The sequence below is a fragment of the Ornithorhynchus anatinus genome, chromosome 7 (genome assembly GCF_004115215.2).
Source record: "Ornithorhynchus anatinus isolate Pmale09 chromosome 7, mOrnAna1.pri.v4, whole genome shotgun sequence".
Classification (NCBI taxonomy): domain Eukaryota; kingdom Metazoa; phylum Chordata; class Mammalia; order Monotremata; family Ornithorhynchidae; genus Ornithorhynchus; species Ornithorhynchus anatinus.
Genome location: NC_041734.1, coordinates 63,298,717 through 63,318,630, shown reverse-complemented (window position 1 = coordinate 63,318,630; position 19,914 = coordinate 63,298,717). Strand labels below are relative to the sequence as shown.

The 19,914-nt window shown below is 50.9% G+C and overlaps 1 protein-coding gene across 1 annotated transcript; it reads left to right on the top strand.

Annotated features, from left to right (window-relative positions):
- The first annotated feature begins 596 nt into the window (after positions 1 to 596).
- On the top strand, positions 597 to 17,392 carry C7H1orf116 (chromosome 7 C1orf116 homolog). Its single transcript, XM_029068293.2, has 4 exons — positions 597 to 794; positions 9,781 to 9,957; positions 12,681 to 12,858; positions 15,153 to 17,392. The coding sequence occupies exons 2-4, from the start codon at positions 9,853 to 9,855 to the stop codon at positions 16,994 to 16,996; spliced, it is 2,127 nt and encodes a 708-aa protein (XP_028924126.1). The 5' UTR covers positions 597 to 794; positions 9,781 to 9,852; the 3' UTR covers positions 16,997 to 17,392.
- The last annotated feature ends 2,522 nt before the right edge of the window (positions 17,393 to 19,914 follow it).

The following is a 19,914-nucleotide window of genomic DNA, read 5'->3' as shown; positions in this document are numbered from 1 at the left end:
ATCCGCTTCCCCAATCCACCGTGGAAAGGAGATAGACCCAATTTGGGTCCAGAGAAGCAGCACGGCCTAGTGGATGGAGCACGGGCCTGGGATTCAGAAGGACCTGGGTTCTAATCCCGGCTCTGCCCCCCGTCAGCTGTGTGACCTTGGCCAAGGCGCATCACCTGTCTGTGCCTCAGTTACCTCATCTGTAAAATGAGGATTTAAAACCGTGAGCCCTATGTGGGACAAGGACCGGGGCCAACAAGATTTGCTTGTATCTACTCCAGGGTTTCGAACAGTGCCTGGCACAGAGAAAGTCTTTAACAGACACCATAGAAAGAAAAAGTTGGTCATGTCCAGATGTCCTGGAAGCAGTCATGTCAGTCGTCAAACTGTGTGTATCCCTTTAAGTAGAAACAATTGGCCCTTCCCACACATATGCTCGACACAGAACTCCTCCTCCTCCTCTCTCTTCCCTCCTTCTTCTCCCTCCTCCTCCTCCTCCTGCCTTTGCCAATAGGTTGCCCAAGATTGGGGCTAGAAGAGGTGATTGGGCAGGATTTGGGCTGCCCCTCCCTGGTGCAACAGCTGGAATGAGAAGGTGGAAGCCGAGCTGGGATTGGCCTGGAGTCAGGAGAAGGGGCGGGGTGAGGCAGCACGGATGAAGCCTTTACCTGCCCAGGTAAAGTCAGGAGGAGGTCAAAAGGAGAAGAAAAGAGTGTGGGAGGCAGGGGGGAGAATTCTCCTCTCTGGCGGCTCTGCCCTTGGAATAGGAGGGCCGTCCTTTCTCTCCCGTCCCTAGCCCAGCCAAGGTGAGTTCATCATTCATTTGGACAGCTGCTAGAAGGGGGGGTGGGGGGGCGGTTGGGAGGGGAGGAGGGGGACACTGAGGCTTCTCCGCCCCCGGCCAGGTTGGCTGGAGAAATTCCTCCCTTGGGCTTTCTTTCCATCCCTTCGAGCACCTCCTGGCATCCGGAGCGGATCAGGGAGAAGGTGAGAGCAGGTAGGTGACCTCCCCCGGGATGGGGGAATCGCAGGCTTTTGGGAGGATGACTTGTGCGGGAGCTTGGGTGGGACTCTCCTCGCCCAGATTTCAGGGGAGAGAGAAACCTAGAGGTGGCAATTCCGGTCCGCACCTCGGCTTGGGGAGCTCGTGATGGGGCGGGGGACGTGTCCGCCAATTCTGGTGTTTTGCCCTCTCCAGAGCGCTTAGTACAGTGCTCATAAATCCCACTGATGGATCCAAAGCCAGCGCTGCATCGGGGTCGGGGGAGAGACGGCTAAAGGGGACAGTCTATCAACCTAGCAGTTTCCAAAAGGAAACGATCGAATCCTTTATCGGTTGAGAGGATATCTGTCTTTAAACATCAGGCCCTGGGTGCGAATGAGCCGGACTTTCCAAGCGCATAGTCCAGTGCTCTGCACACAGTAAGCGCCCAATAAATACGATTGGATGAATTAGCACAATTTCTCTCCCAATCCAATCTCCTTCAATCCTAGCCCGTTCTAGGGGGCAGATCCCACGGTGCCAAAAAGAAAGAGCTGGACTCAACGTTTCGTTTCATTGTCCCCTCAGCGCGCACACCTGCTGTTCCCTGGCCACGGGAGCTAAGTAAATAGAGCGGGGGGGGGGGGGGGGGGTGGTAAATAGGAAGCCGATTTGTGCTGAGCCTTCTGCCTGGGGCATTGAGGGAGTGGAGCTGACACATTGCTTAGGGTGGCTGCAGCAGAAATCTAAACTCATGCCTCTTCGCCCTGCAGTTCTGCCCGCTTCGGTTGGTGCCCGGTAGGGCGGGCCCGGGTGGCAAGGCAGAACTGGGGCCCTTTTGAAATAATCGTATTTATTGAGCTCTTACTGTGTGCAGAGCACTGTACTAGGCTCTTAAAATCGAGGTACGTATTAAGCGCTTATTGTGTGCAAAGCACCGTACCAGGCGCTTAAAACTGTGGTATGTATTAAGCGCCTACTGTGTGCAGAGGACTATACTAGGTGCTTAAAATTATGGTATCTGTTAAGCGCTTACTATGTGCCAGGCGGATACAAGCAAATCGATCCCTGGCCTTCAAAGGGCCCGCAGTCTCGATCCTCATTTTACAGATGAGGAACCGGAGGCCCAGAGAATAATTATTATTATTATTATCGTATTTGTTAAGTGCGTACTATGTGCCAAGCACTGTTCGAAGCGCTGGGGTGGATACAGGGTAATGACGTTGTCCCACGAGGGGCTCACAGTCTTAGTCCCCATTTTACAGATGAGGTAACTGAGGCATAGAGAAGTGAAGTGGCTTGCCCAAGGTCACACAGCAGACAAATGGCGGAGCCGTGTCCTCCGACTCCCAAACCCGTGCTCTTGCCACTAAGCCACGCTGCTTCTACTTGAAGTGACTTGTCCAAGGTCACACAGCAAGCAATGATTAGAACCCATGACTTTCTGACTCCCAGGCCCACGCTCTATCCACTACGCCATGGAATGCACCAGCCTTTAGGGTGGGTGATTTTGGGACTTTTCTCAGCCATCTGCATTAGTTTTCTGGGTGGACCTGGCTTGGCTGCATTTAAATTCTCTGTAGAAGGGAGGTGTCACACCACCAACTTCTGAAGGGAAGTGTAGCACCACCAACTCCTGCTTACCCAGAGGTTGGATCTTGACAACAGTTTTGCATCTGCAGCCAGCTCTATCCTTTCTGGTCATTTCAACAGTTAGTCGCATCTCCACAAGGGAAGATAAAGCTCAAACCGTGGCCTAGTGGATTGAGCACGGTCCTGGGAGTCAGAAGGACTTGGGTTCTAATTCTGACTCCGCCATTTGTCTGTTGTGTGGCCTCGGGTAAGTCACTTCACTTCCCTGGGCCTCAGTTCCCTCATTTGCAAAATGGGGATTAAGAATGTGAGGCCCATTATGGGACGTGGACAGAGTCCAACCTCATTGGCTTGTATCTAGCCCAGCTCTTACTACAGCGCCTGGGACATAGAAAATGCTTAACAAATCCCATTAAAAAAAGTCCCTTCTTGTAGGCTCTAGAGAAAGATTTGGAGGGGGAAGAAGGGGAAGGATATTGGCAGGGTAAGGTTTGGGCATTTATTTGTGAAATGTATTGATTCAAACTGCCTTTGCTTCCTGGTAGCCGAGACAACAAAAATTCAGCATGCGTTTTGGGTGCATCCAACCGAGGGCCTTTCACCTTAGCATATCTTTCTGCATCCCGTCTAGACTGTTAGGTTGTTGTGGGCAGGGAACATTTCTACCAATTCTGTTATAACGTACTTTCCCAAGTACTTAATACAGTACTCTGCAAGTGCTCAATAAATACCACTGATGGATTGATTGCATCTCTGCTCTGCAGGGGGGAGTTCCATGTCTAGAGCTGTTCCAGTATGCATGGGGGTCAAGGGTGAGGCAACAAGGAGAGAAGAGGGATTTCTCCCTTCCTGAGGGGTCCAGTGGGGAGCTATTTCCTTCACACAATAATATTTATTGAGCACCTATTGTGTGCAGAGCACTCTATTTGAGAGAGTTCAATCGAAGACATAGTCCCCACCCATAAAGAGCGTACAATTTAGCTGGCTTCCTTGCCTGATTCTCTTCCCCTCAGTGCTTCTTAGCTGCGGGACTCAGGGAAGGGGAAGATAGAGAGAAGGGGGTCATTTGGCCCATGGCTGAGAGGTTCAGGCATTTGAGACAAATCTGAACACCCCCCCCCCCAAAAACCCACCCAAAATAGGTGTTCTTCCCCACTCCTGAAGACTGATACTGAATCTGAGATACAAATCCCAGCAGGGCCTTGACCAAAAAGCCAGCCAGTGTCCCCTCCACTTTTCCTCATCTCCCAATCCCTTCTGCGTCGCCCTGACTTGCTCCCTTTGCTCTTCACCCCTCCTAGCCCCACGGCACTTATGTACATATTTGTGATTTTATTTATTTGAATTAATGTCTGTCTCCCCACACCACCCCAGACTGTAAGCTCATTGTGGGCAGGGAATTTGACTGTTTATCGTTGTATTATACTCTCCCAAGTGCTTAGAACAGTACTGTGTGCACAGTAAGTGCTCAATAAATATAATCGAACGAATGAATAAATGAATGGTCAAGAACAGATAGTTTATAATCCCCAGAACTCTGCCAAACACTTTCTGTCAGTACAGAATTCCCCTGAGGAATTGGATAAGAACAAAGAGGAATTTTGGAGACAGAGGCAACAAATCCACTGGGTTCAATAGCCGCCAGAACCACAAAAAATGGCCGTACAGAGATCAAATAATCAGTCATATTTAATGAGCACTCACCATGTGCAGACCAGTGTAATGAGCACTTAGTAGAGTACAGTAAAACAGTCGATAGACACATTCCCTGCCCACACCAAGCTTAGGGTCTAGAGGGGGAGCCAGACATTAATATAAATAAATTACAGATATGTACATAAGTTCTGTGGGGCTGAGGGAGGGGTGAATAGAGGGAGCAAATCCAAGTTCAAGGGTGACGCATAAGGAAGTTGGAGAAGAGGAAATGAGGGCTTAGACAGGGACTGCCTCTTGGAGGAGATGTGCCTTCAATAAGGCTTTGAAAGGTCATTCATCATTCATTCAGTCATATTTATTGAGCGCTTACTGAGTGCAGAGCACTGTACTAAGCACTTGGAAAGTACAATTCAGCAATAGAGATGATCCCTGCTACATGGACTTACAGTCTAGAAGGGGGAAGGCAGTTATTGAAACAAGTAAACAGGCATCAATAGCATCAATATAAATAAATAGAATTATATATATATATATGTACATCAAAATAAGTAAACAGGCATTAATATAAATAGAATTATAGATGTGTACATATATACACAAGTGCTGTGGGGTGGGAAGGGGGGTAGACCAAAGGGAGTGAGTTGGGGTGATGGGGGCAGGGGGGTGCTTAGTCTGGGGTGGGACAGACCATCAAGCAGAGAGACACAGGCTCCTTTAGGATCATCTGGATCCTCAGATTCCAGCAAAGGGTTCCTGTCATTCTTTGGGGTCTTGGGAAGGTTTTGGCCTGGGCTCCACGAATGACAGGATTTCAAAGCAACTCCTCCCCTCTGGATCACCCCCAAGCTCCAAAAGCAGAAAATGTGTAGTATTTACCTTCCTCTCTTGGTTCTGCTGCTATTCTGGACTGCCACAGCCTGAGGGAGGAAGTTAATATTTAATGTCCCCTAAATAGATTGTCCCAGCAACACTTTACCAGTGTTCATCCTTTAACCAATCTGGGTTAGTCAGGGTATACGAAGGGTTGCCAAGGAACCTTAGGCTTTTAGTAGTAGTTATAGTAATAACAGTCTTTTTTAATACTACCAAGCTGGCAGTCAGGATATATAAAGGGTTGCCAAAGGAACCTTGAGCTTTTATTCAGCCGTGCTTATCCAGCCTCTTATCAAGAAGTGTCATGAGTTTCAGTGGTTTAGGCCCCCAGGTTTCAAGGCTATAAAGTTGGAAAAGCACCACCTGAGGAAGGTCAGAAATCAACTGGAGTCTTGTTTCTTTGAGCTGGCGGAGCCGAGGCAGGTTGTTGGGTGGGGGGCGAGAGGGAAAGAAGAATGGGTTGAAAAGGGAGATGGTGAATGGGGCGAAAGGGCTTTGACAGAGGGAGGTCATCTACTATTTCTTAGTTGAACAGTGAAAGCCCCCATCTGGTCTGGATGGTTTGGGCCAAGGCCAGCTTGGAAACGGAGAGATGGACCAGGCTCTCTCATTCATTCATTCTTCCAATCGTATTTATTGACCACTTTCTATGTGCAGAGCACTGTAGTGAGTGCTTTAGACAGTTCTATGACTGGGTACGATAAGACAGAGGCAGTGACCTTGGGTGGAGGCTGGCATTTGTGGAATCTTGGAGTCACATAATGATAATAATAATAACAATAATGGTGATTTTTAAGCACTTACTATATGCTAAACACTGTGCTAAGTGCTGGGGTAGAGACAGATAAGATAATCAGGGTGAAAAAAGTCCCTGTCCCATATGGGGCTCATAGTCTAAGTATTAGTTGGATTGAATCTCCATTTTATAAATGAGATAACTGACGTTCAGAGAAGCCAAGACTTGCCCAAGGTTACACAGCAGATGAGAGGCAGAGCCTGGATTAGAACTCAGGTCTTCTGACTCCCAGACCTGTGCTCTTCCCACTAGACCACACCGCTTTTCTCCACTTTTAAGCCAGGCTGGGGTCCTCTAGCCCTTTGCTTGGTGATAAGGGAGAGAGAAGGACCTAAGCAAAGGGAAGGCGGCCATATTTTCCGTAATTTCTACGAGTCGATCAGACCCCATCTGAGTTAAGTTCGGTCTTGCCTGGTGGCAGAGACAACAAAATACCCTGTGAAGAGCAGGGTGAAGAGAAGCAGCCCTGTGAAGAGAAGCAGCGAGACCTTGTGGATAGAGCACAGACCTGGGAGTCAGAAGGACCTGGATTCTAGTCCCGGCTCCACCCCTTGTCTGCTGTGTGACCTTGGGCAAGTGACTTCACTTCTCTATGCCCCAGTTATCTCATCTGTAAAATGAGGACTAAGACTGTGAGCCCCATGTGTGACATGGACTGTGTCCAATCTAATAATAATTATAATGTTGGTATTTGTTAAGTGCTTACTATGTGCAGAGCACTGTTCTAAGTGCTGGGGTAGATATAGGGTAATCAGGTTGTCCCACATGAAGCTCACAGTTAATCCCCATTTTACAGATGAGGTAACTGAGGCACAGAGAAGTGAAGTGATTTCCCCACAGTCACACAGCTGACAAGTGGTAGAGCTGGGATTCGAACCCATGACCTCTGACTCCAAAGCCCAGGCTCTTTCCACTGAGCCACGCTGCTTCTCTAGCTTGTCTGACTAGCTTGTCTGACTAGCTTATGTCTATCCCAGCTCTTCATATAGTGCCTGGCACATAGAAAGTGCTTAACAAATACGGTAAAAAAAAAAAAATCCAAATCTAGGAATTCTTCTTGCAGGAGCAGAGGAATGGGGTGAGCCATGAAGAAGAAAAATTTCCCCTCTGGGACACCCTGGAATCAGCCCCCAAGGGAAGCAGTGTGGTCTAGTGAAAAGAGCATGGGCCTAGAGTCAGAAGGACCTGGATTCTAATCCTAGTTCTGCCATTTATTTGCCTGCTGGGTGGCCTTGGTGAAGTCATTTCACCTCTCTAGGCTTCAGGTTCCTCATCTGCAAATTGTGGTTTTGATACCTGTTCTCCCTTCTACTTAGAGTGGAACCCCATGTGCGAAAGGGACTGTGTCTGATCGGCATTTACTGCGTCTATCCCAGAACTCAAGTACAATGGCTTGGCACTTTACAAATATTATTATTATTTTTACCTGGGTTCTAATTTCAACTCCATAAATCGCCTGCTGAATGACCTTAGGCAAGTCATTTCACTTTTCTGGGCCTTGGTTTACTCATCTGTAAAATTGCAGACTCGATACCTGTTCTCCCCCCTACTTAGGCCGAGTTCCGGTGAGGAACAGGGGCTGTGTTTGATCTGGTTATCTTATATCTACCCCAGCACTTAGTACAGTGCTGGGAACATTGTAAGCCTTTAAAGACGATCCCAATTTTTTAGGTCATGGAATCGTGAGGATGAGTGAGACCTGCCACCAGTTCCTGGGTTGGGTGAGAGGCGGTCCTTATGTGAGGGGAGGGCTAGGCCAGGATGAGCCCTGGAAGGAAGTCAGTCAGCCAGTCGGATTTATTGAGCGCACACTGGGTGCAGAGCATTGTACTAAGCGCTGGGGCGAGCGCAATAACAGACACACACAATATAATAGAAGGAAACCTCCTTCAGCCCCGAAACTCTGAGGCTGTTGACAGTCTGACGCCTGACGTCCCGATGCTCTGTTCTTGTTCTTGCCTCCCAAGTGCTTCACTCTGGGCGGTGGGGAAAACTGAGCCTCCAGCTTTCCGTTGGGATGCTTCAAGCTCAGTCGTCCTCTGGGCCGGCAGCCATGTTCTGTCTCCCCACCCTACTCTCCGTGCACACACACCCGAACTGGCATCCTCTGTCAACACGCGGGCCCCTTGTCCCTCCCTCCCTGCCAGGCTGACGTCCCGCCGGCCCCGGGCCGCCTCCTGGCAGGGAGGGCGGGGGTGGGAGGACGTGCGTCTGGCCCTCGTGCTCGCCCTCTCGGCTCAGCCGTCAAGCTGATTCACCACCGGCTGTGGAAACTCAACGTGGGCCCCGGGTCGGACTTGACGTGACTCGGACCCGTCTCCAAAGTCCCTCCATCCAGAGAAATCCATAAAGGAGAACGCATTTGAAGGAGCTTTAGAAAAAGGAATGTCTTTTTTGTCTAATCTACAAGGCTTTCAATGATAATATTCTTCATTAAGCACTCATTAGGGGTTCACAGTCCTGTCCTTTGTGGGACTTAGTCTAAGAGGAAGAAGAGAGAAGCAGCCAATTGCTTGCTGTGTGACCTAGGACAAATCACTTAACTTCTCTGTGCCTCAGTTTGCTCAACTCTAAAATGGGATGCAATGTCTGTTCTCCCCCCTACTTTGACTGTGAGCCCCATGCAGGACAGGGACTGTGTCCGACCTAATTAACTTGTACCTATCCCAGTACTTAGTACAGTGTTTGACACACACAGTAAGCACTTAGCCATTACCATAATAAAAAGAATTTATTATATTTTATTAATATTTATTTATTTAGAATTTACTACATTTTACAGATGAAATTGAAACCCAGAGAAATTAAGAGACTTGTCCAAGGTCACAGAGCAGGCAGTAGTCAGAGCTGGGATTAGAACCCGGGTCTCCCAACTCACGGGCCTGTGCTCTTTCTCTTTTGGGGAGTAAGTGGGTGGAGAGGAGGGCCTGACTGGTGTGAGAACTCTATTGGATGTCAAATCTCCTAGGGTCTTTTTCTATCCCTGCCTCTCTGAGGTCCTTGGGCAAACGTCTTGACGTTTGTGGTGAAGGACATAAGACAGTAGGTGACTTCACGTTGTTTCTTGCTCTAAAAATTTAATGTTAATCTAATGTATGATTATTGTTATTTTAATTATAAGAGTAACCAAAGTATGCTTCACAAATGGTTCTCTCCAGGGGTGCTTGCGGGTGGAGTCAGGAGGGAGAGAGTGGGCCTGAAAAGAAGTTATAACCAGCTCTTGAGCTGTTCGTTTAAGTATCTAAGCCCAAAATGGGCCCTAAATAAAGTAAAGTGACCTAATGGAAAGAATACGGGCCTAGGAGTCAGAGGACGTGGGTTCTAATCCCAGCTCCGCCATTTGTCTGCTGTGTGGCCTTGGGCAAGTCACTTCACTTCTCTGGTCCTCAGTTGCCTCATCTATAAAATGAGGATTCAAAATGCAAACCCCATATGGGACATGGACTGTGTCCAATCTGATTAGCTTGGATCTTCCTCAGCTCTTAATACAGTGCTTGGCACATAGTAAGCACTTAACAATTATCATTAAAAATATATGGCTATTATTGTCATTACCTCTGTTCGGGGCAGCATGGGGTGAAATGGAAAGGCTATGGCTTCAGCGAGAGGTTTAGGATAGGCATCAGGAAGACCCTGATACCAAAAGAAGTGATTGAGTGAAACTATCCGATCTCTGTCTCTGAGGTGCTTTCAGTATAGTCCTGTCTTTGTCCATCTGGGATAGTGAAAGGAATACATTCCTGCTTCGAGACGGGGGCGGGGGGTGTGTTGGATTAGATGACCACCTCTCAACCCTTCCCAGCCCTAGGCCGCCACGCTTGGTTCCTTTGTCGGTGTTGGGACAGGCGGGTCCTGGATTTCCGCTGGGGCTCTGACTCTTCTCTCTTTTCAGACAGGGCCAGGGGACCTTCCCGCTTCCCTCCGCTTCCCTCTCTGGGAGTCCCTTTGCATCTTGCTTCGGGTGATGCCCGAAAAGGAGCTGTGGCCAGCGGGCCCCGGCACGGACCCCGTCACCCGCGTCGGCAGCCGCGACAGCATGACGAGTGCCGACTCTACCCACTCTGGATTTGTACGTACCCGCCCCGCCTGACCCACCGCCCCGCCCCACCCCCCGCCCCGTCCCTCATGCCTCAGCTTCCACTCTGCGCTGCTCCGCTGGACCCCGTTCCCCGCTGCCCATACCTCTGCGGCTTTCACTTACTGGCCATATTTGGGCTCTAGTCCTTTCCTCCTTGGGCTCTGTCTCTGGGGCTGCACCTCGTAGCCAGATGAGCTTGTTTTTCCAAACACCTTCGCTGGGCCGGGAGGGAGAGGGAAGAAAATTCCATGTTTTCCTCTAAGGGGTAGGAGGAGGCTAGTCGGCTAGGGGAGAGAGACCCTACTGGGTTGGGGTTGAGGGCTGTGAGCAAAAAAGACTAGGGAATCGCCAGGAGCCATAGAGCAGCTAGCTCAGGAAGGGGTTCCGGGGCCCTAGTGAAACGGAGTGAACCCATGACCTGTATTAGCCTGGTACCTCTTTGTTGCATTAAGGATTGACTGAGATTGCCAGGGGGATGATTCTGGAATATTCATTCATTCCATTTCATTGAGTGCTTACTGTGTGCAAAGCACTGTACTATGCATTAGGGGTGGGAGGGCTCATTCTTTGGGAGGTTTCAGAAGCAGTATCGATTCACCTCAGGCCGTGGAGGGGAGGGGGCATTGATGAGAAGTTGGAGGATGTCCAAGATGGCATCGCAAGGTCTCTCCCAGTCTGAAGAGTCTCTGATCTTTTTAAAGAAGTTCTTCCTAACATCTCCAGAGAGAAGGGAGACTATGTCCCAATCGACAGGTCATGGGCCCCCAGCCAATCAATAGAGTAGATTGAGCACTTACTGTACCAGACTGTACTGTACTAAGCTCTTGGGGGAGTGCAGTACAACAGAGTTGATCAATCAATGGTCTTTTTTGAGTGTTTACTGCATGTAGAGCCACTGTACTAGGTGTTTGGTAGAATACAGTATAACAGTGTAACAGACACATTCCTTATCCACAGTGAGCTTACAGTCTAGAGGGCGAGACAGATAGTAAAATAAATAACAGATATGGACACCAGTGCTATGGGACTAGGGTGGGGGGTATCAAGTGCTTAAAGAGTAAAGATCCAAGTTCAAGGAAGACATAGAAGGGAGAGGGAGTAAGTAGGGCATAATCCTCAGGTGAAATTCCCACCAGGGTGAAGAAGAACAAGGTTAAAGGGGTATTCGTAGCCAGTAGTCCAGTTCCAGAGGGAGCCATTTCTGCACCTGGCAGATCAGGTAGGACTGGAGAAAAAAGTCTTCCTGTCACTTTTCTGAAAAATGGCCCCAGACAAAGGAGCATTGTTTGGTAGCGGAAGTTAATGTATCTTACCTGAGCCCCACCCTCTGGACTTCTAGTGCTGCTGGGGAGCTGGCCGTCTCTGAGGGACTGGAGCGGCCTCAAGACCGCACCCCACCCTTGGCCACTGAGAGCTTTCGGGGTTCACTCTCCCCAGCCTCTGGTGGGGTGAGGAGACCTGGGTTGCTTCTGCCTCGAAGACGAGGAAATGTCGGCATGCAGTGGTTCACCAGTCCCAACGCTGAAACTGGTGGTGCAAAGATATGTGTGTGTGTGCGTGTGTCTGAGTGCACACATGTGCATGTGTGCGCATAAACGCCCACCTGGGGTCCTGGAGGAATGGAATGGGCTCCGGTTGGAACGGCGACAAGCTCAATCCCTCACACCCTATGGGGCATCAGTCTCTCCCCTGGAGTAGAAACACTTCTGTCTTTGCCCCTGTGACAATCAAAAGTCCTTTATCTATCAATCAATCAATCAATGGTGTTTATTGAACACCTACTATGTACAGAGCACTGTACTAAGAGCTTGGGAGAATACAGTACAACAGAATTAGCAGACATTTTCCCTGCCCATAAGAAACTTATGGTGTATTCTTTCCTCCGGCATCCTTACTGTCTAGGCCAAAGGAGGAGGACTAGGGGCACCTAGACTTCAAAGAGCAGCTTCTTGGATTTCTGTCCTGAATCAATCAATAGAATATATTGAGCACTCCCTACGGGCAGAGCACTATACTAAGCAATAGGGAGAGTTCAACACAATAGAATTAGTAGACATGGAAAAGCACGAAGTGCTTTCCCATTTCTGATGACTTCATTCATCCTCCCAACTCTTTTATATTGTACTCTCCCAAGCATTTAGTCCAGTGCTCTGCATATAGTAAGTGCTCAATAAATCCTATTGATTGATTGATTCTCTCAATAAATACAATTGATCGATTGTTGCTTAGGAGATGGGGACATCTGAGTGTCTCGTTTAAGGTCACACAGTGCTTCAGCAACTGAGTCGGGACTAGAATTCAGGCTTCCTGCCTTTCTGGACCTGCCTTCCTCTCCTCTCCTTTCCCCCCAACCTTACAGTGAGGTGGATGAGTGTGGAAATGGCCAAGGGGGCCAAAAGATTGGGAAAAGAGAACTGGACAGGCCTTGCAGAAGGCCTGAAGGATCTGCCTGCAGCCGGTTATCTCTGCCCGAGGTTCAGGCTGGGCGGCTTTCTTCATTCCCGTAGCGATATCGCTTCCTCTGCCTTACGCGTGGTTTCAGGGAGCAGCCCGGGCTGGTTTGCCCAGATTGGCAGAAGAGGCCCAGCAGCTTCTAGCTCTTCAGCATTCCTCTGCGGAGCAGGGCAGGGAGCAGGCCGGGTGTTTGCCAGTTTCTGTGAAGTTGGCTTTCGGCCTCACGCCGCCCTTTCCTCATTTTTCGCCATCGTGTGCAGAGCGACGGCAGCTACGACTTCCTGTCAGCGGAGGAGAAGGAGTGCCTTCTCTTCCTGGAGGAGACCATCGGCTCCCTGGACCGAGAAACGGACAGTGGGCTGTCCACCGACGAGTCCGAGCAGGCCCTGACGCCCAGGACTGGGAGACCGCAACCTGTAGGCCTCTTGACGCCTCAGGGTAAGGCTTATTTTTCTGAGTGGCAGAGAGCTGGTGTCGTAGTCCAGCATGGCAGGGAAAGACTCAGAACAGTCCATTAACATCTAAAAATAATCATAATGATAATGACAGCAGTATTTGCTAAGCACTTACTATGACTGACTGAGGAACTGTGGTAAGCACGGGGATGAATACAATATAATCACATCAGACACTGTTTCTGCCCTACTGAGGGTTCACAGTCTAAGGGGATTGGATATCAGATATTTTATCTTCATTTTGCAGACGAGAAAACTGAGGCGCAGGGAAGTTAAGTAATTTGCCCCAGATCACACAGGGAGCAAGTGGTAGAGCCAGGATTAGAACTCAGGTCTACTGACTCCAAGGCCCGTGCTCTTTCCCCTAGACCACACTGCCCGATCTTCCCCAAGGAGCAACCCAGGTAGCCAAATGGTTATCCCTCCACACCCTCCTGGACTGTAGCCACTCCACATGGGCGAGGGCTCAGAAGAACCAATCGGCGGCATTTATCGTGTGCCTACTGCATACAGAGCACTGTTCTAAGCACCTGGAAAAATATAACACAATAAAGTTAGTGGGCCAGAAGGGAGACAGGATCAGCTCACTTGACCCTAAATTCACCCCAGCACCTCTCATGAAGACATAGGAACCTTGAAGAGAGGAGGAAGGGAGGGAGGGGTCCATATGTGTTGTTGGAAAGACTGAGTCAGGCTGCAAGACAGATGCAGGTCTTGATTGCCTACTAGGCCCCCCATCATCTTAGAGGTCCAGAACTCGCATGACTGCAGTAGATAAGAACGGGGAGGAGGAGAGGGAGGACTTTGGGCCTTGTTTCTCATCTTCCGCAGATGGAGGTGCATTCCAACAGCCTAGGCCGCAAATCTTGCTGGTACACGGTGACGGTCAGTCCTCACCCTCTGGCCTTCTGACCCAGAACAGAGCAGGTGGAAGGGTGTGGCTATCTTCTTAAAGGGGCCGGGCCGAGGGCTTGAAACTGAAGAAGGAATTTCACCTCGTGGGATGTGGAGACAGCTTTTCCCAAGCACTGTGGGATGGCTTTTTATTATAGGTTAGGTGGAACGAGTTGGGGTATCCATCTCATTCTTGAGTGGGGACCTGGGGAAGTAGCTCGGATTTCCAGGTCCTGGGATTGCTCCCAGCGTGTGTCCTACCCCCCGGCCCCAAGTGAGAGAAGAGGTATGGTCACACCCCGGGAAAAGGAGTCACAAAGGAGCTTTGTGGGAGTTTGGGGGCAGAGTTCATTCACTCTAGGTCTGATCTCCACCCCCTTCTTGATTAATTAGGATCATTTGTCATCTGGGTATGCGCAGGGCAGGATTTACCGGGTGGTGGGGGGGGAGACTCACCTGTATCACCTGGATCCCATGGGCCTACTTGGGGGCAGAAGCCCGTGCCCCAGTGGATCAACTCGGGAGAGGGAGGATTATCAGAGTCCTGAAGCCCGGGTATCTTTCAGGAAGGTTGAGGAGGGAGATTGGAGGCAGGATATGTCTTGTTGTTGTAGAACACTGCTACACCCCAGGCTGGATGACGTCTTCTGGGAATCTTCAGGTGAGGGATGAGACTTTGGCAAGAGGAAAAAAAAACCTCTTCAATTTCCAGCTCTGATGCAGTATGAGGGAAAGTGGGCAGAGCCATCCCAGGTAGAAACTGGGAAGCAGGATGGCCTAAGGGAAAAAGCACGTGGCTGAGCATCAGAAGATCTAGGCTCTATTCCTGGCTCTGCCTTTCATCTACTGTGTAACCTTGGGCAAGTCAATTAACTTCTCAGTTCCTCAGTTTCCTCATCTGCAAAATGGGAATTCAGTACCTGATCTCTCACTTACTTAGACTGTGAACCCCTTTGCGGGACAGGGTCTGTGTCTGACCTGATTAGCTTCCTCTTACATCTCAGTACAATGCTTGGCACTAGTAAATGCTTAACAAATACCACAATTATTATTACCATTGTATTAATAATAATAGTTTTCTTCTATTGCAAGAGTTTAATGCCGGACCAACAGAAAAAAAAAATCATACCCTTGAATAACCTGGATACCTGGAGAAGTGTGTTGTATCTTTAAGCGTGGGGAAAGTTAGTCAATTATTACTTAAGAGTTCAGGGTTCAGTGGATTGCCTTTCCATAGGGAGGAAGGTGAGTGTGTGTTGGATGAGGGGGGGTTGGGGGAGCAGGGGTGGAAGCAGGAAAGGGAAATGTGGACGTTTACCCTCGTATTTCAAACTTTTGGGTGGCCATATGGGACTCTCACCTCTGTTTGTCTTGTTACCCCAGGCCATCTGGAAGGAAGTATCCAAGGCCCAAGACAGAAGAGCAGCTTTCAGCCCAGCTCACTTCAGCCCCCCGAGCTCAAGTCCGGCTCCCATAGCCTCCCAAGGAACATCCACATTAGCCGAGTCCAGCTGGCCAGTGAGAGCTCTTCCCCTAAGCCTCAAAGCTCAGTCACTGGGCCTCCTCCTGCAGTGCCCAGAGGTTCCCTGCTGGGGCCCCCCGAGAGTCAGGGGGTCAACAGAAGCCACCCGGCTGTCCCGGAAAGCCCGTCCGAATTGGACCTGGTGGTCATCCCACCTCCAGAGGCCTTCCGGGACCCACACCTGGAGCAAGAGTCCCTGCTGGCTGGCCTGCTCCGGGAAGGGGACCAGAGGGCAGGGCGAGGGAGGACCGAGGTGAAGGCACAGGAAAACCTTGTCCAGTGGCCCCAGAATCCACCGGCAAGGAGAGAGGAAGCTATTTCCCAGCTCATGTCCCACAGAACCAGACAGGGGGACCCGGAAGGGACCCCGGGGCTTCTCTTGCCGCCTCCTGGCTTCTCCTCAGAGACTATGGGGCCCGGAAACTCCCCTTCTGAACAAGAGGGGGATCTGAGACCCCACCCTGGCCCTCCAACAGCTCCAAAGCCCAGGAAACTGCCCCCCAATATCATCCTGAAAGCCAGTCGGGGCAGCTTCCATAATAACCCCCAGAACTGGCTGTCCCACCGCCCCGAAGTCTCCCACGGTGACCCGGTCCCCGAGCGATCGAGCCCAGCTCATTTGGCCCTGCAGGAACAGAGGAGAGCCCGGCGGGAGGCCTTGGAGAAGTTGGGGCTGCCTCAGGATCAAGACAGCGAACCCAACCTCCATTGGACCAAGCCAAACAGCTCCCCTCTAGCTCAGCCTCCCACTTCTGCTCCGGCTGCAGTTTCTCCTTCCCCTCTAGCTCGGGACCCTTCACCGACTCCTCCTGTGCCTCGGCCTCCCGCTCCCAGCGCTCCTCCAGCTCGGTCCCCTTCTCCGACTCCCCCTGTGGCTCGGCTTCCTGCTCCCAGTGCTCCTCTAGCTCGGGCCCCTTCTCCGACTCCCCCTGTGACTCTGCCTCCCGCTCCCACTGCTCGGGCTTCTACTCCGGTTCCTCCGTTGACTCAGCCTCCTGCCCCCACTGGCCCTCTAGCTTGGGCTCCTATTCAGACTCCCCCTGTGGCTCAGCCTCCGGCTCCCACCGCCCCTCTAGCTCGGGCCCCCTCTCCATCTCCTCATCTGGTTCAGCCTCCCACTCCTGCACTGATTCAGGCGGCTTCTCCGCCTTCGGCTCGGGCTCCCGCTCCAGGTCTGACTCAGACTCCTGCCCCCGCTCGGCCTCCCGCTCCCGCATCCGCGCCTGTCCCCATTCACCAGGATGCCAGAGTAGAGAATCCCCCATCTAGGCCAAAGCCTGACCAGAGTTTGGCCCTGGCGGAGGGTTCCATCCCCGGCCTGAGGCAGTTGAACTTCAAATCCAACACCCTGGAGCGTTCGGGGGTCGGGCTGAGCAGCTACCTCTCGGCCGAGAAGGACGTTGGCCCCAAGACCAGCAGCTCGCTGGGCAAGGTCTCCTTTCTGGAAAAGATCTCTCCCAGCATCCTACGCAACACCCGGCCCCGCCCGGCCTCCTTGGGCACAGGTTCGGACTTTGCCGGCATCCAGGTGGGCAAGATGGCTGACGTGGAGCAGGAGAGGAATGAAAAACGCTTGTCCTACCCCTTGCAGAGCCGCTCCAAGCTGCCTCGACCTCCTTGCGTCAGTGTCAAGATCACCCCCAAGGGTGCTACGGATGAGCACCGGAGAGAGGCTCTCAAGAAGCTTGGTCTGCTGAAGGAGTAGGTGTTGAGCACTGGCAACCAAGAAGGGAAGCCAGGATGGTCCTGGGGATCTTCCCCTCCTACCACTCAGACTGTGGCCTGAAAGAGATGCCAGGGTCAGAAGGGGAGCCCCCCTCTCATCTGGTTTTCCCCTGACTGCTCCTCCCTCTTCGAAGCAGCCCAGAACCCACATCTTTTCCACAACTGGACACGCCAACTGGAACCAGCCAGTCTAATTTGGGTATGGATGAATTGTGTGTAAAAGCTGTACATATTCCACGTGAAGCTATTTATACAACATGGATAATGGCACAGCTCTCTCTCTTTCTGGTGATTGGCATTTGTTTTTCCCACGATAGGCAGGGTGGGGTGAGAGTGTTAGGTGGGGATGGAGAGTAAATAAAATCCTAGACCCTGACACGGGATGGATGTGAAACTTGGCTTCATGGCAGTGGAAATTTTGGTGAATTCTCGAGTCCATCTCTAGAGCAGGACACTGCTGGGATCAGGGTTGGGGTGTGTGGGGGGTCTTCGCCTCTCTGTCCTCCCATCATCCCTCCAAGCATTTCACTCACTCTAAGCTAGCCTAGCTGACTCTTCCAACTCTCCTTTGGAAGAGGAACCTCTTTTTTAAAGTCACCAATAAATTTTTCTATGGGCCAGAGGGCCAGGGTCTCAAGTCTTTTCTGGAGTCTCCTAGGCTGGGGCTGTCCCCTGTACTCTGGCTGGGAAGCAGGGCTCCATTCCCAGCAGCGACGGGCAGGCTGGCACTGCGGAAGACCAGGGAGCTGCTGAGGGTGGATTGGCAGCGGGGGCAGGAGGCAGCGACGGTGCTTTTGCCACCCATTGGAGGTGACTGGTCTCAGGGTGTCCCCCCCTGCCAGCAGAGCTGAATCTGGGTCCTACCTAAAGAGGCTGTAGCCTCCTGAACAAGTCCCCTGTGTGCCTCAATGAAAGGTCTGATAGTAATAATGATTGTGGTGTTCAAGTGCTTACCAAGAGTTGTACTAATCGCTGAGGTAGATACAAGATAATCAGGTTAGACCCAATCCCTGTCCCACTTGGGCCTCACTGTAGGAGGGAGATTAGGTATTTCATCTCCATTTACAAATGAGGAAAGGGAGGTTCGGAGACGTTAAGTGATGTGTTCAAGGTTATCCAGCAGGTGAGAGGCAGAGGCAGGATTAGAACTCCAATCCTCTGCCTCCCAGGCCCGTGCTCTTTCCACTAGGCTGTGAAGTTTCTGATCTCCCTCCCCATATAATTGGTAGAATTCTAAGACTCCAGGGCCAGTGAGACCCAGGGAGAAGGATGCTGTTGTGGTCAGGGAATGTATCTACCACCTTTTTTGTATTTTATGCTCTCAAGCACTTAGTACAGTGCTCTGAGCATGGTAAGCGCACAATGAGTACCAATGGTGGATCGGACCTGATTTAGGGAAAGATACTGGGTGGAGGGAAGGGACCTCACCTCTGCTCAAGGTTGCTTCCTCCGGTCCAGAGAAGCTGGCCAAGGGAAGCCTCCGAGCAGCAGAGAACTGCTGCTCCTTTCAGGGGGAAACTTGAAACTGGGGTTTGTATCTGAGTTTGGTTTTGAGGTTTTATTTTTTTATCACCAGTGCCATAATTCCCCCCCCCCCACAATGTGTGGGGTTTTATCTCTCATCAAAGGAGTAATCGGGTTATTAATCTGTTGTTAATTTTATAACCACCAATTAACACCTCATGCTCACAGGGCAACCAGTAAACAAGCTGTTAGAATGAATTGCCCAACGGCAGGCCAGTTTCCCCACTGCACCGTCTATACCTGGGGGAGTGGGAGTGCCCCCAGTGAGATGTCTTTGGTGGGCGCTTCTCCAAAAACTCCTGAAACTGGGCAGACTGAGAGTTCACCTCCCTGTCCTCTGTCTATCAGAAGCAGGAATGTGCGGGTCCAGGCATGGAGTCATCACTCACTTACTTTCCCTGCTCCCTGGTTCTACTGCAGGGCTTTGTGGGTGGTCTAGTTATCTCCTTAGCATTATTACCCTTACATCAGTGTAGTTGCCCTTCATATAGGAAGATGACATCACTGACAGTGAAAGGTTTTATTGTTTTGTTTTCTTTATTTATGGTATTTGTTAAGCACTTGGTGTGTGCCAGGCACCGTTCTAAGCACTGGGGTAGAAACAGAGTAATCAGGTCAGTCACAGTGCATGTCCTCTATGAGGCTCACAGTCTTAATCCCCGCTTTACAGATGAGGCACAGAGAAGTTAAGTGACTTGACCAAGGTCAGACAGCAGACAAGTGGTGGAGCCAGGATTAGAATCCAGGTCCTTCGGACTCCCAGGCAGATCCTCCAGAGCCCATTCTGTCCCTCCCCATCAATTCAAGTCGGCTTGGCCCACTCCCTTGCCAAAACACAGGGGCTCCTCGCGTTGTGAAAGGCCTGGTAGTGGGAGAAACATTGGTAAACTCAACAATCATCCTAGTTTCTACTCACTCCTCCCTACTTTTCCTCGGCTGGTGCCAAGAATTAGCCACGGACCCTGAAACGGAAGCCAATGTCCCTGCTGCCTGTCCACATGGAATCTAGACTCGATCTCCCCAGGGAACACCTCTCTGAATCACTGCAGTTACGGGTTCACCAAGTCATCTGCCCAAAGCCGTTGCTCCACGTGGACCGGAGCTGAGGCCCGCCCTGCTGATGGGAGGAGGAGTCGACCCAAGACAACGCGGCCCAGGTGAAGCATGAAACCAAACTCTGCATCACCCTCGTCTCAGATTGGTGGGGTGGGGACGGCTAGGTGCAGTTTGGCCTGGAGGTAGGGAGGAGGGGAGGGGTGTGGATGGTGAATAGCCTACCGTAGTTGCTGGTGTTTTGGGCGCACTACTTTTCAGCTTGCAAAGTGCCTTCTAGGAGGTCATGCAAAAGGGGTCCCATTAATAACAATAATAAAT

Excerpts from the sequence above, each read along its gene's own strand:
- C7H1orf116 (XM_029068293.2), top strand. The coding sequence starts at position 9,853 with ATGCCCGAAAAGGAGCTGTGGCCAGCGGGCCCCGGCACGGACCCCGTC. Across the intron at positions 9,958-12,680 it reads ACTCTACCCACTCTGGATTT|AGCGACGGCAGCTACGACTT; the intron begins GTACGTACCCGC and ends CATCGTGTGCAG. Across the intron at positions 12,859-15,152 it reads AGGCCTCTTGACGCCTCAGG|GCCATCTGGAAGGAAGTATC; the intron begins GTAAGGCTTATT and ends TTGTTACCCCAG.